Consider the following 12,359-nt stretch of genomic DNA (forward strand, 5'->3'; position numbering starts at 1 on the left):
AAGTGAGGTTGGAGACACAGAGAAGTTTTGAAGAAGAGAAGGAGAAGGAGTTGTAACAGGAAGGCATCAACAGGAAATGTGGTGGGTGAGTACTGTCCCTCTCTCCCTTTTTATTATTTTTATTATCCCTTCGTTTCAGTCCTCTTTTCTTTTCTTTTTTTTTTTTTTTTTTTCCGCTTCTTCCTTCACGCTCTCAGGAGTCGCTGTAGTACCGCCTAAACGCCGAGACGTTGAATGTGTCTTTCTTCTGCCTCCGGCGAGTGTGCCAACTAGCGTCGGGGTCACCCAGCCTGCCCACACGCCCAGGACGCGAGTACAACCCGACATGTGCGGAAGAGTCAAAGTGACGGCCCTGGCGATGCTCTGCGACGCTTCCGGGATGTTGTGCGAGCCGCAGTACGCCCTGCAGACGATTCAACGTGGGCGGCCGCTGACGGATGTCCATGAGATTCCACCTACGGCGACCGCGGATAAGGCACTGCATGGACCCTAGAAGGAAACACACAGACACACTTCGTTATCTTATAACTTTTCCCCCGCGCTTTCTTCTCAGTCACTAGTCTGCTCGTCCAGCCGCTGGACCTGCATAAAGGGAGGGAGTGGTTATGGAGAGCTGCAGAAGAGTTCTTCGGATAAAGGTTGTGGAAAACACAAGCAACAATAATAATTTAAAAAATCTTGAAATATATATATATATATATATGTATGTATGTATGGGTGGGTCAACTAAAACCGGAGAACCAAAACTTTGTGGTAAACAAAAACCCACACACACAGGCACACACAAACAATACACATAATATGTAATATAATAATAATGTATATTTCCGCGCAATCGAGGTGAAAGCCACGCAGCAAGAAAGTAATGCACACTAGAAAAAGGCAATAAAATCAAACTATCGGTTCCGCCAAAACTCCCAAGCGGTTCGGTGTTCGTTTTCCAAACGGTGCAGACGAGAAAGCACCAATCCACTGACAGGGACGCAGTCCGACAGTCCCTCGTTTGCGGCTTGCCGCGCCCGCATCGGCTCCTCAATCGCCTCCCTGTCCATCTCCTCAACGGTATGGAGATACTTCAAATCGTCCTGCAACGCCTTTACAATGCGGTCGTACCTCGCACACCGCTGACTCCACAGTGCAGCATCCCCCTGCCGCCCCAGGGAAAAAAGATAATCTAGCGGTGGCCGCACGTTTTGCTGCGCTGCTCCCAAAAGCTCCATGGCACTGTTTTTTATTGGCCTCAGTGATTGATCCCACACACCTCGCACAACGGGGTCCAACAGTGACCTTTTCACCCTGCTTCCCGGTGAAAAACACTCTGCCAAACAATGCCGCAGAACCACAAGGTTGGCAGCAATGGACCCCATGTTCGTCGGTCGCACATCCAAGTAGTTAAAAGAAATTGCATTTGCCTTGTAGGAGGATTCCTGTAAACTGGGTAGGCCGTCGTCTCGAGTGCCACCGCCCCCATTGTTGTTTTCATCGCCAGCCCTTTCAGCCTTTCGACCCTCATTGCCACCGCTTCGGAGCCGCTGCGGCGACGGAATCCGTGATACTAATGTGTTTTTGATAAAGGACGCAACACCACCTCCGAACCGGGAGGGAGAAGAGGAACCACCGCCGTGGTATGTCGTCAGAAAACGATCTACATCCGTCTCTATGCGGATAAGGTACCGCTCCGTGATCTGCTGCTTGGCTGACAAATACTTCTCGTAGCGAGTCTCTAAAACCTCAAGCAGGACGTCGATATCCTTTTCCGTCAGTGTTTCCATGTTATTTCCATTAAGAGCAACCGAAGGTTGAGCATTATTGAACTCATCTTTCGCTGCGGCTTGTGGCAGCACTGGCGCCGCCTTCTGCTCGCCTCGGTTATTAGAAAAGTGTGACTGCGAAACATCGACTTTTTTATGCACTACTGGCGACACTGCCGTGGCGTCACCACCGGCATTTCCCACCCACACACCACTTTCCCTGTGGTGGTGGTGATGGTGGCGGCGGGCAAGCCTGGTCTCGTACAGCCCTGTGGAGTGTCCAAAGAGCGGAACGGGCCGAAGAGCGTCCGCCGGATTTGACGGCAACGCCACGATGGGGGGCAGTTCCCCCAGCATCTCCCTTCACGCACTGCTCCTCCCCTCTCCTCCCCTTCTTTTTTTGGTTTGTTTGTTTTCACAGCCCCGCTAATGGTGTGCAAGGGATGGAGGGAGACAGAGATGGAGAGGCATGCACCAGTAGAGAAACAAAATAATCTTCTGGGCGGCTGGCCAAATCCTGAGTTTCTCAATCATAGAAAACAATCCAGAGAAGAATAAGAAAGTAATAAATGGAATAAGAATGGATCCATCATATCCTCAAAGTTTAACAACAAGTAAGTGTATATATAAATCATCCATTAGCCACAGTTGTGGCCCACTCACTCTATTCGGATTCGACACATATATATTTATTACTTACGAAGTGGCAGACTTTGGGGTCCTGCAGCCACAAGACCCCACCGCGAGAAGAGAATCAAAAGGGTGTGGGTGGCATGGCAAAATAAAATAAAATAAAAATTAACCAGCCGCTATCGGTTCCCTGATCCCCCAACGTCGTGTTCTTGCCAAAATCATAAGATGAAAAAGCGTCATAAAGAAGTGCATTCGTTGTATCAGGATATATACATGAATTAAGTTCGCCAGCTCTCCTCTTCGATCGTTCTCTTCGCAAAAGTTCCTAGAAGGAAAAACTCATTTGATCGGGAGATTCACACGTAAAAAAAAAAAAGGCAAGCCGCAGCGGCGGAGGATAAATCATGTGACTATTGCAGCCGAATAATCTCCTGTGCCACACGCCTCATAATTGCTGGTGAAGAAGCAACCCGCGGAACCAGTCCTAAACACGCCACATGGGCCACCGGAAAACGACCGGTGTACCTCAACGCGACAAGCCGCCAGTCAAGCTCTTGTCGCAGCGCCTCAGCAATGGACTGTGGAGAACCGTGGGCGGCCAATTCTTCATATTCGCTCTCACTTTCTTGTCTCTCCTCGCCCACACCTTCGTGATGCAAATCCTTCAGCGTGTGCGTTGCAGTCACACTCCCACTTCTCTCACGCAACCGGGGTAAGTGCATCACCGCGGAGTACTCAGAGTTTTCCTCCGAAAAGGCGGAGGCACACGGCAAGGCTTCCGTCGCCAACCCCACAATGCGGACAGTGTCGTCTCTGACATCACCATATAACAAGGAGGACGTCGCAAAGCCCACCAGCATGTCCTTCTGTGTATTCGCAAAAAGTGTTCGTTGTCGAAACAGACTGAGTGCCGCGAGATGGCCCCTGTCAATGAGATGCGTCGACAACACCGCCTCGCTGTCCTTGAGGAGGAGCTCACTCAGCGACGGTGCGCACAGCACGGCGAGAAACCATGTTCCATAGTACATGGCGGAAAGAAGGCACTGTCCCACTCCGCAGTGCGGCGTCGCGATGGTGATGAAATTCTCAAACGTGACGTTTAATTGCACAAGTTTCTCACGCACGCATCGGACCTCGTCAAAAAGCCCATCGTCTAACTCATCCCCCTCCACTGCAACAAGCAGCAAGTACAAAAACTCCCGAACAATGATCCCACCGAACGAGTGTCCCACAACAGAAAAGCAGACGGGGCAATTGCCCCCCTCCTCGTTTTCTTCCACCGTCCTCAGCCAGTCGCCAAACACGGGCAAAAACTCTTTAAGAGTCCGAGAGGCGCAGGTGCGTGTCCTCCAATTCGTGCCCTTCCACCGGTTGCTGCCAGGGGCAAAACACGTCAGGCCTCTCCAAGCAAAAAGTCGACCTCCGGCCTCGTTCGTCTTGCAGTTCGGTCCCAGTGCTGAGGCAAAAGCCCCCAGTGTCACTTCACGCAGGTGCTCATCATGGGTTTTATGGCAATTTATTTCATTTTCTTCAAAAACACAACGTATGAGAGCGTCAAAGTCTGCGGATGTTCCCCAAACGCCGTGCTGAAAAAGAACAAAGTGACGGCGGTCGCCAGGACCACCAGCAGACATGACAATTAAAGAGCAGCCCGCCTCTCGGATTAACGTCCGTCGCACCGCTCTACATCTGTTGACCGGCCCCAAGAAGAGTAAACAGAAAAGGGAAAAAAAGAAGAAAAAAAAAACAGGAAGAAACTATAATAGTTGAATATATTAATAAAAAAAAAAGCAAAAAGCACCCTCCTCCTCTTCATCGTATGAATGCAGACACAAGAAAGACATATTCCAGCAGGTATACATCACAGCAGTGAAAAAAATTTGACTGAACACATCGCAAATTAATCGTATTTTATTCCAATAATGATGGAACCTTGGTGCTTAACAATTACAGATCCCGAAAAATGACTGTTCACACGGAAAGAAAATGCTCTTTTCCCCTCATCAAGGTCGTCACTGTGATATTATTTCTGATTCCACGGCACACATTTTCGGCAAACGGAACAGATTCCCTCTTGCACAGCATCCATCCCCCAGCGCAAGGCCGAGGAAGGCGGAACGGGTAAAACGTAACCACGTATGGCGCATGAATCACACAGACGAATCTCCATTGCCGCTGTGTTCGCCCCACTGCAGCGAGCACATTCGCAGAAAAAACGGTAAGAGGAAAAAAGCGTGCGACGGCGCTCTGCGGTCGAAGTCTCTTGAACATCCACGTAGCAAATGGTGAGGGGCTCACCCTTCCGTATCTCTCGAAGAGCATGAAATGCTGCAAGAATTCCACGATATGTGACTCGACAGATATTTGGGCAACAACTGTGATTGAAATACGACGCTTCCGGATAGAGTGCGACGCCAATGCAGTTACCGTCCGCGTTAAACAAACCAAAGCTGTTGCACTGCAATGCAGCACACAGGCGATTAAAGAAGGTGGCTGTAACAGTCAAATTGGCCTCGATACTCCCACCTTCACCCAGCCAGGGAAGAATCAATTTTGTAAAGCGGCGATAGGCACAACGAAACTTACTGCGCGAGTCTTTGCTCAGCACTGAAAGATTTGTAACTAAGCGGGCCGTATCACTCCATCTTGGAGGTCGAACGGCATGTGTTTCCTCTTTCTCCTCACATACACCTAATGACATGTTGCTCCTCAGGGAGAAGTAAAGCTGCGACGTCGTTTCTGGGTCACGGAATTCGTTGCCACCCTCAAGAGCTTTGGGATCCAGGACTTCCACCACACCACCGCACTGCAGGCGAGCCATACGAAGTATTTCCACCTTCTGAGGTATCGCACATTCCGTAGCGATCAACGCAGCTGCACCTGATAACTGAGATTCCGCGTCAGTGGTTGCACCGCTGAGTTTTCTCTCATTCCTTAAATTTAAGGGTGTTTTATTCTTTGCCGAGACAACACAAACGACTTCTCGTTCCCCCTCGCCAACTTTGCTGAGATTAACCGTGGCGGGCATGGCTTCCGTTTCCTCTGCCATATGACCAGCAAACCCTTCCCTTGCACAGTGTGCCACCAGCAATGCATTCAAGAGTAATGTCTGCATCTCCCACGCTGCCTCCTCGCCTGTTCGCCTAAGCCAATGCTTTGTACTCCATGAGTCAGGGGAAAATCGTTTCTTGTCTGTTGAGTTTGCATTATCACCAGCACGTACCATAAACGTTTTCATGAGTACTGGATACACGCGGCGCAGCGTTTGACACGTACCTGAGGCTCTGTGCAAATTGTGATGCTCCGTCCAACATGCCCTCGAGCAGTACACAATAACACCACACCCGGCGCATCCACACACACCTTGGTTTGTTACATCCTCCGGAAGACTATGTTCCCCTTCCACCACACGTTCTGGCCACATGACTTCCTGTGCATTATCCATCTGCATTGCCTTCACATGATATTCGTGCATTGCCTTTTCATGCCGCCGTGCGGAGGCTTCCGACAGCTTCTTCTTCAGCTTCACGTACAATTTGGAGCGAATCCGACCAGACTTAAGAGGTTTTTGCAACTTTTTAGATTGCTTACCATCTCCCGCATCAATTTCCCCGGAAACCTCCATATCAGCGTCCACGTCAATGGCTTTTGCTTGTGAAATGTCTGTATCTTCATTCAACCACCTCTCCATCTCATAGTTGGCGTGTTCTGCAGCAATACAACCGGAAACCCATCGAATAGTCTCATAATTTAGGAATAGGGTACCTTCCGGAATAAGTTGCAGACAGTTACAACAGAGTGTTGAATGGGGCAATAGAGGCAAGTATCCATTTGGGATTGAGGCTGGAAAAGAACCATTTTTCCTTCTTCTCTTTGTCATCGAGTTGCTCGCCGTATTCGTGCTCCCGGTGGCAGCCACCCACTCGTCCACCTTGGTTGCTATGGACATTGCACTGGGCATTTCATTCGGGTTCATCGCCACGGCATACGGGGCAGCAATGAGGACAAGTTCACCGGGGCTGATGTCGGCCTTGGCTACCGCGTAGCGCCCTGCGTCAGACTTCGGGTCGGAGGGATGTACACACTCCACCAACCGGTCTTGCGGTGCCGCCAGCATAACCGTGACGGTAGCAGTAGTGAGTGTACTCCTACTTTTTTGATAGTCCCCTACGCCCTACAAATAATAATAATAATAATATCAAGGCCATGATAGAGGAATAAGAACGATACCATCCATTCGTCATCCAAAAAAAAAAAAAAAAAAAAAAAAGGAAGGAAAAAAATAAATAAATAATATTGCATACATACATACATATATATATATATATATAAGGGTTGCAAGATTTAAAAACCGACGGATTAGAGACGCCCCTCCAAAAGAAAAAACAAGGTTTGCGCGTCCCATTTCTCCTCCCAGACGTCAAACCACGCCTTGCTGATGCTCTTTCTCCACCCGCCCAAGAATGACACCCTCTAGGGCAAGACGTTTTTCCCAATTCTTTTCACGATACGCCCGCACATGCACAGGAAGCTCCTCTGTTCCCTCAAGAATATAGGGGTATAACTTACTACGCGGTGAGGTATCCATCTGCCTAATCACGTTCAACAGGTACTGTGGATCACCTTCCCATAGAGGCCGACCTGTATGGCAGTAATAGCCGCCAAAGGTCCCAACGATAAGTGCAGGAAACGCCAAAAAAGCGGCTAATTTAATATGATGACGGCGAAACTCCTCGGGATGATAGCGATACTCTCGGTGGATCCGTTCACTCATGTTCTCCTTCTCACCCTTCGTCATGGCGTCGGCACTCCACGAGTCACGTAGTTGCTGCATCCCCCATGGGGAGCGCTTCTTGACTTTGATACTCGGCAGCGGTTTCCGACTCGTCTTGTATTTGACTGACGCTCCGCCACTATCCGTGCGTTGCCTGGGGCCCTTCGTTTTATTTTCGTTCGACCTCACCGTACCGCTGTTATCAATGCTTGGCTGGTGTCCTGACGGCGCTGGAGACATTACACTGGACTCACAAGAAGAAGAAGAAGATAAAGAGTTGGAAAACTGAGTGGAGGCTCGTCTCTGCTCCACCAACGTTGGTGCCCTCGTATCATTGGAGAAAAACGCCAGCGCCGCACGTTGAAAGCAATTGCTGTGGAATATTCTCTGCAAACCGTGAGAAGCACACCGCATTGTCGCCAACAGGAAATGTGTCCTCGCTGCCTTGCTCGCTAATAAACGCTTCACCACTGCACAAGAGTACCGATCAACGGATGATTGTGGTTGTTTTTTCTTTCTTTTTTTTTTTTTTTCGCCTTGTTGCGTGAGAAGGACAGAGAGAAACCAGTGCAATGTATATTTGTAAAAGAAAAAAATATCAGAGGTGGAGTTGTTTCTCCTCACACCTGCGAGCCACAGACAACAGAAGCCCCCGCTAAATAGGGGAGGGAAAAGACGCATTGCATGTTCTTTTTTTATTCAAAGCAAAAGTAATAATAATAATAATCAGCCAAAATAATGGCAGACAAACAAAAAGATAGAAAAACAAACAAACACAAGCACTCAACAAAAAAAAACATAATAATAATAAAGTGGTGTATCGTGCATGGCGAAAGTATCCCTCGTCCTTTCTCTCTCCCTCTCAAGTTTTATTTTTCCTTCAATCAATGACTTTGTATGGATTAAGAATTCCATTTGGATCCATCGTCCGTTTCAGGGTTCGCATCAGCGCAATGACCTCCGGTTTACGTGAAAAGCCGAGATACGCCTTCTTCTGCACCCCGACGCCATGCTCTGCCGAGATGGATCCGGAGTGTGCCGCGCAGAACTCATAAACAGCCGGGAACAGCACGGCGTCAAGTGCGTCACTGTGTTTTCGTGTTCGATCCACAACATTGAGGTGAATATTGCCATCCCCAAAGTGACCGTAGCCAACCACCAACACCTCGTCCGGGTCAAACCCACCATTCTTGTAGATCATCTTGCGAAAGTGCAGCACAATGTCGTAAAACTTGTCAAGCGGAAAGCTGACGTCAAATATGTAGATGGTCCCGGCACTAGCAAGCCGTACCGGGGTGTCCTCACGCAGATTCCACAGCTGAGCCGTCTGTGCGAGCGATTGTGAGAGGACGGGTTCAAATGATTCTCCCAAGTCACCTTTTGAAACACAGCGAGGGTTACACTCTGCAGCTTCCACAAAACGAGAGAGTTTTTCCATGTCGTGCTCGGCATTACTGCCATTTGTCTCTACCATAACACAGAAGTATGCACTGGTGAAATCCTGGCCGGCGCGAAACGTATCACTCTTGCTTGTTCGCGTAAAAGGCAGCTCCTCCTGTGGAGTGACTGAGAGAGATTCGCCATCCACCACTTCAAAAGCCGAAAGGCATTCAGAAAGATGCTCCTGCGCCAAACGGTAAAGCTCTAGCACCGACTCGAACGTCGTGAGGCGAAACAGGGCCAACTGAGTGGAGCGCGGAAAAGGGTAAAGCTTCAAACTTACACGAGTCACGACCCCAAGTGTACCTTCGCTCCCAATAAAAAGATGCTTCATGTCATACCCCGCATTATCCTTTCTGAGGGTAGACATCATGTCCAGCACTTCTCCTTGAGCCGTCACCACCTCAAGACCCAGCACATTTGCGTGCATAGATCCGTATCGGGCAAAATGAATACCACCTGCATTTGTGCTTACAGCACCACCAATTTGTGCGCTCCCTTTGGACCCCATTGTAATAGGCACAAGGAGGTCATGGGTCTTTGCCGCCTCCTGCAGTTGCTGAAGGATGACACCCGCCTCCGCTTCTGTGGACATAGTCTGTGGAGAGACAACAGGATCGCCGTTCATTTCCCTGAGACTGAGGATGACTTCGTCGTGAAGTGCAGAAGAACCATACACCAACCCGGTGTTCCCACACTGTGGAACAATCCCAATTTTCTCACTTTGGCAGTAGCGTAGGATGGCTGCCACTTGCTGAGTCGATGTTGGGAGAAGAACCACGGGACATTCCCCCTCCACCTGGTTCATCCAATCCCTATTGAAAGACACAATTTTATTCGGATCTGTCAGCATCCTCCCCGGTTTTTTATTCTTGGGACATTGCTCCCGAAGCACACAGTTGAAGTATTCAAGGTGGGTTTTATTAAGTTTCGCAAATAAGGGATTTCGATTGGCATAATGTGCTGCCCGCTGGCGCGCCGCTGCAAAAACACTCATCACTTACAAAAGGAAACAGAACAGAAAAAGAAAAAAAAAAAAAAACAGCAGCCACGAGGGTGGAAGAGATAAAGAAGGGACAAAAATGGTGAGACAACAGTTCCGCTTCTTCTCGTTATTCACCTGTTCTCATTTCTCCATTTTTATTTAAAAATATTTTTTCCTTTTTGGGTGGTGAGAAGGTTGTGGGTTCTCCAGCAGCAATTCCAGATGTCTGGTTCTTTTTTTTTTTTACATGACTCATTCTTTTATTCGTTGTTAATTTTCTTTACTTCTTCCTTCCCCTTCGTTCTCTCTCTCTCTCTCTCCCTCTCCATTATTTTCCTCCTGGCACCGAAGGCATCGACAAGTGAAAAAATACCCTTTTAACTTTTCATTCCTTTGCTCAGGTGTGGTGTTCTCTAATGGTATGTACGTGATAGTAAGCTCCTCACCGCTTTTCACTGGACGAAGCGTACGAAGTGTGATGTCATGTGTGCCATCCACATTACTCACACTTACATTAGGGTCACACGAATGATTAAAAGCAGATTGTAGAGCATATACTGCCCCACCCTTGAGTACCCATTCAACCAGTGGGATGGCAGAAAAAGCCTTTTCGCCTGATGGAGATTGGACGATAAAGCCGTTTATGGCCTGTGAATTCAACGACATTTGACCCAGAAATGTTTCCAGAGTTTCGTGGCGCAACAATGCATCAACGATTTCTAGGGCCCAGGCGTCGTTCTCAGACCGTGGCGGTAAAGTCGCCTCTAAGAGAGCAATGCGACATGGCTCCCGTAGCAAACGATCCACAGTCCGATACCAGGAAAGAGCGTCTACATCACCGAACTCGGTACCCTTGGGAGCATCAATAAGGCGGTTAAAAGGCGCACAAGCAATGTGAAAGAGTTGCCGGGAAATACTTCCCTCATGTTCTGTGTGATGTCTCTCCAAAAACTCTCCACTGAATTGTTGTTGTTTAATGGATGTTGCAATGCGAGCTACGACCCAGGCAACACATCGTGCCAAGGATTCTTTCGTGATAGTTAGGTCAAAACGTTTGCCTGTATCCGTATCAAAAGATCCAACGACCTCCTCTTCGCGAAGCTGCCGTAGAGCACCGCATAAAATGTGGTGGGCCATCTTGCTAGAGAACTCACAGTTATCTGAACAAAAATATGAACCACAACCGTCACACGTGCGCCACAAAGAATCATTCTGCGTATTTGCTGCGTCTGAATTCGCCTGCTGGCGGAGGCAGTGTGAACAAAAGGGAATGTCGAGTGCGACGTATCCCTGTGCCGGCCACGACACGATGGGTGCCTCCTCAAAGAGATCACTTTGCGCCGGGATTTCGGCTGTTGCAATAACGTGCTTTCCCTTTTCGCTCGTGTTATGCACCCTGCATGGCACCAACATTTTCTCAAAGGTCCTCGTCAAATACAACACCGCCTCCTCAACAGGATCCATCTCGGTGGCCAAATGTGCCCTTATTGATGTTATATTAAGTGGAATAAATGAAGGGGGGGGAAGAAAAGAGTTAATTAAAATATATATATATATATATATATTTTTTGTGCTTCTCCAGTTCACAAAATTTGCAATTTGGACAACAACAAAAAAGGAAAAGGAAAAGGAAATTATTTGGTTTGGGTGAAAAACTCAAAACATATAACATCACGAAAGTAGCGTCACGACGCAAAAAAATAACAACAAAAAAACATATTTCTTGCTAACACTATTATTAGTATTGCTACCAGTATGCCATTTTACTGTTGTAATGACTCATTTTAACTTAATGTGACAAACCCATCTCCACAGATATATTTTTCCCAGTGTGACTTTAACACAGTGAACAACGGGGGCTTTTAAATCCCAATATTATGTCTCTTAATTTTATTTTCCACCCTTTTAATTCCTACTCTCAAGGGTTTAGATCCAACAGAATGCGTTGTAACTCTTCCACAGAATCAGCCCCTTTTAAACTCGGTTGCTCCTCAGCAAGAGCCCTTAATGATTCGGATAGGTAACGAAACCGCCGATTCGCCAGAGACTTCATCTGAAGCACCATTGTCCTTAATTGAAACGCTCCGTGCATCTCTGCCATACGATGCCACATAATTACCTTGCCTATCATCCTTATATCCTCCAGTTCGTCATCCTGCAACTGTTCCTCTTTTTCCTGCCTTTTAACGCCATAGGCAAAAGAACTCGTTTTTGAGTCTCTGCGTGACAGACGGCGCAGCGCAGCGGAGAGTATCGTAAGCTCGTTAAAGAACACCATAAGAAATTCTAATGCCTGTTCTGAAATGTACTGAGCATGCTTGGCGTTTAAAGGGTCTGTCGGAACACGAACGTACCTCAGGGCAGCAATACATAATCCTTCAAGTACCGTCGCGTAGCGCAAAAAAAGTTGATTAAGGTAAGGCACATTTGTAACAAAATTTTCTGGGTTTTGCAAGATACAGGCATCCATTCCGTCGAATGTGCCAACATCCGCGACGGGGGGATCAATTTTAAAAGATCTGGGCTGATTCTCACCAGGGATAATACCACGAAGAATACTGCTGAATATATCCGCCGCCTCTGCGTATGTACTGGAAGGTTCATGATGAATGTAGTCCACCATCATGGCAGAAGAAAGGTCTGCCTCAGCTGCCGAAGATCTCTGTGGCATAAATGATCCACGTGGGCTGTTGCTGGCACTCTGTGACCATGGAACATAGCCACTATCACTTACATTTACTGGAACAGCATATAGCACAACTTGTGGATCTTCCCA

The 12,359-nt window shown here is 48.0% G+C and overlaps 7 protein-coding genes across 7 annotated transcripts, besides 18 other annotated features; all 7 read right to left on the minus strand.

Annotated features, from left to right (window-relative positions):
* Positions 1-8,456: a sequence feature (heterozygous, Esmeraldo-like haplotype).
* Positions 143-174: a microsatellite.
* Positions 684-715: a microsatellite.
* On the minus strand, positions 897-2,108 carry Tc00.1047053504151.20 (hypothetical protein, conserved; the record flags this gene model as incomplete). Its single annotated transcript, XM_802061.1, has 1 exon — positions 897-2,108. One exon carries the CDS (start codon positions 2,106-2,108, stop codon positions 897-899), a length of 1,212 nt encoding a protein of 403 aa, XP_807154.1.
* Positions 2,241-2,711: a mobile genetic element.
* Positions 2,530-2,553: a sequence feature (AT_rich).
* Positions 2,795-4,018, minus strand: Tc00.1047053504151.30 (hypothetical protein, conserved; the record flags this gene model as incomplete). The annotated part of the gene is made up of 1 exon (XM_802062.1): positions 2,795-4,018. The coding sequence occupies one exon, from the start codon at positions 4,016-4,018 to the stop codon at positions 2,795-2,797; it is 1,224 nt and encodes a 407-aa protein (XP_807155.1).
* Positions 4,089-4,181: a sequence feature (A-rich).
* Tc00.1047053504151.39 (hypothetical protein, conserved) lies at positions 4,408-6,501 on the minus strand (the record flags this gene model as incomplete). The annotated part of the gene is made up of 1 exon (XM_802067.1): positions 4,408-6,501. One exon carries the CDS (start codon positions 6,499-6,501, stop codon positions 4,408-4,410), a length of 2,094 nt encoding a protein of 697 aa, XP_807160.1.
* Positions 6,563-6,583: a sequence feature (AT_rich).
* Positions 6,631-6,675: a microsatellite.
* Positions 6,685-6,715: a microsatellite.
* Tc00.1047053504151.50 (hypothetical protein, conserved) lies at positions 6,805-7,572 on the minus strand (the record flags this gene model as incomplete). Its single annotated transcript, XM_802063.1, has 1 exon — positions 6,805-7,572. One exon carries the CDS (start codon positions 7,570-7,572, stop codon positions 6,805-6,807), a length of 768 nt encoding a protein of 255 aa, XP_807156.1.
* Positions 7,666-7,691: a microsatellite.
* Positions 7,860-7,969: a sequence feature (A-rich).
* Tc00.1047053504151.60 (actin interacting protein-like protein, putative) lies at positions 8,039-9,595 on the minus strand (the record flags this gene model as incomplete). The annotated part of the gene is made up of 1 exon (XM_802064.1): positions 8,039-9,595. One exon carries the CDS (start codon positions 9,593-9,595, stop codon positions 8,039-8,041), a length of 1,557 nt encoding a protein of 518 aa, XP_807157.1.
* Positions 8,457-9,185: a sequence feature (haploid, Esmeraldo-like haplotype).
* Positions 9,186-9,643: a sequence feature (areas merged during assembly that could not be assigned to a particular haplotype. This can correspond to areas where the two haplotypes were merged or to regions with more than two copies in the genome that were merged during assembly.).
* Positions 9,603-9,640: a sequence feature (A-rich).
* Positions 9,644-12,359: a sequence feature (heterozygous, Esmeraldo-like haplotype).
* Positions 9,735-9,757: a sequence feature (AT_rich).
* Tc00.1047053504151.69 (hypothetical protein, conserved) lies at positions 9,854-11,047 on the minus strand (the record flags this gene model as incomplete). The annotated part of the gene is made up of 1 exon (XM_802066.1): positions 9,854-11,047. The coding sequence occupies one exon, from the start codon at positions 11,045-11,047 to the stop codon at positions 9,854-9,856; it is 1,194 nt and encodes a 397-aa protein (XP_807159.1).
* Positions 9,886-9,909: a microsatellite.
* Positions 11,127-11,148: a microsatellite.
* Positions 11,502-12,359, minus strand: Tc00.1047053504151.80 (Na/H antiporter-like protein, putative; the record flags this gene model as incomplete). The annotated part of the gene is made up of 1 exon (XM_802065.1): positions 11,502-12,359. A coding segment is annotated over one exon (858 nt), but the record flags the coding sequence as incomplete, so codon positions are not given.

The sequence above is a fragment of the Trypanosoma cruzi genome, genomic scaffold (assembly GCF_000209065.1).
Source record: "Trypanosoma cruzi strain CL Brener 1047053516771 genomic scaffold, whole genome shotgun sequence".
Lineage (NCBI taxonomy): Eukaryota > Euglenozoa > Kinetoplastea > Trypanosomatida > Trypanosomatidae > Trypanosoma > Trypanosoma cruzi.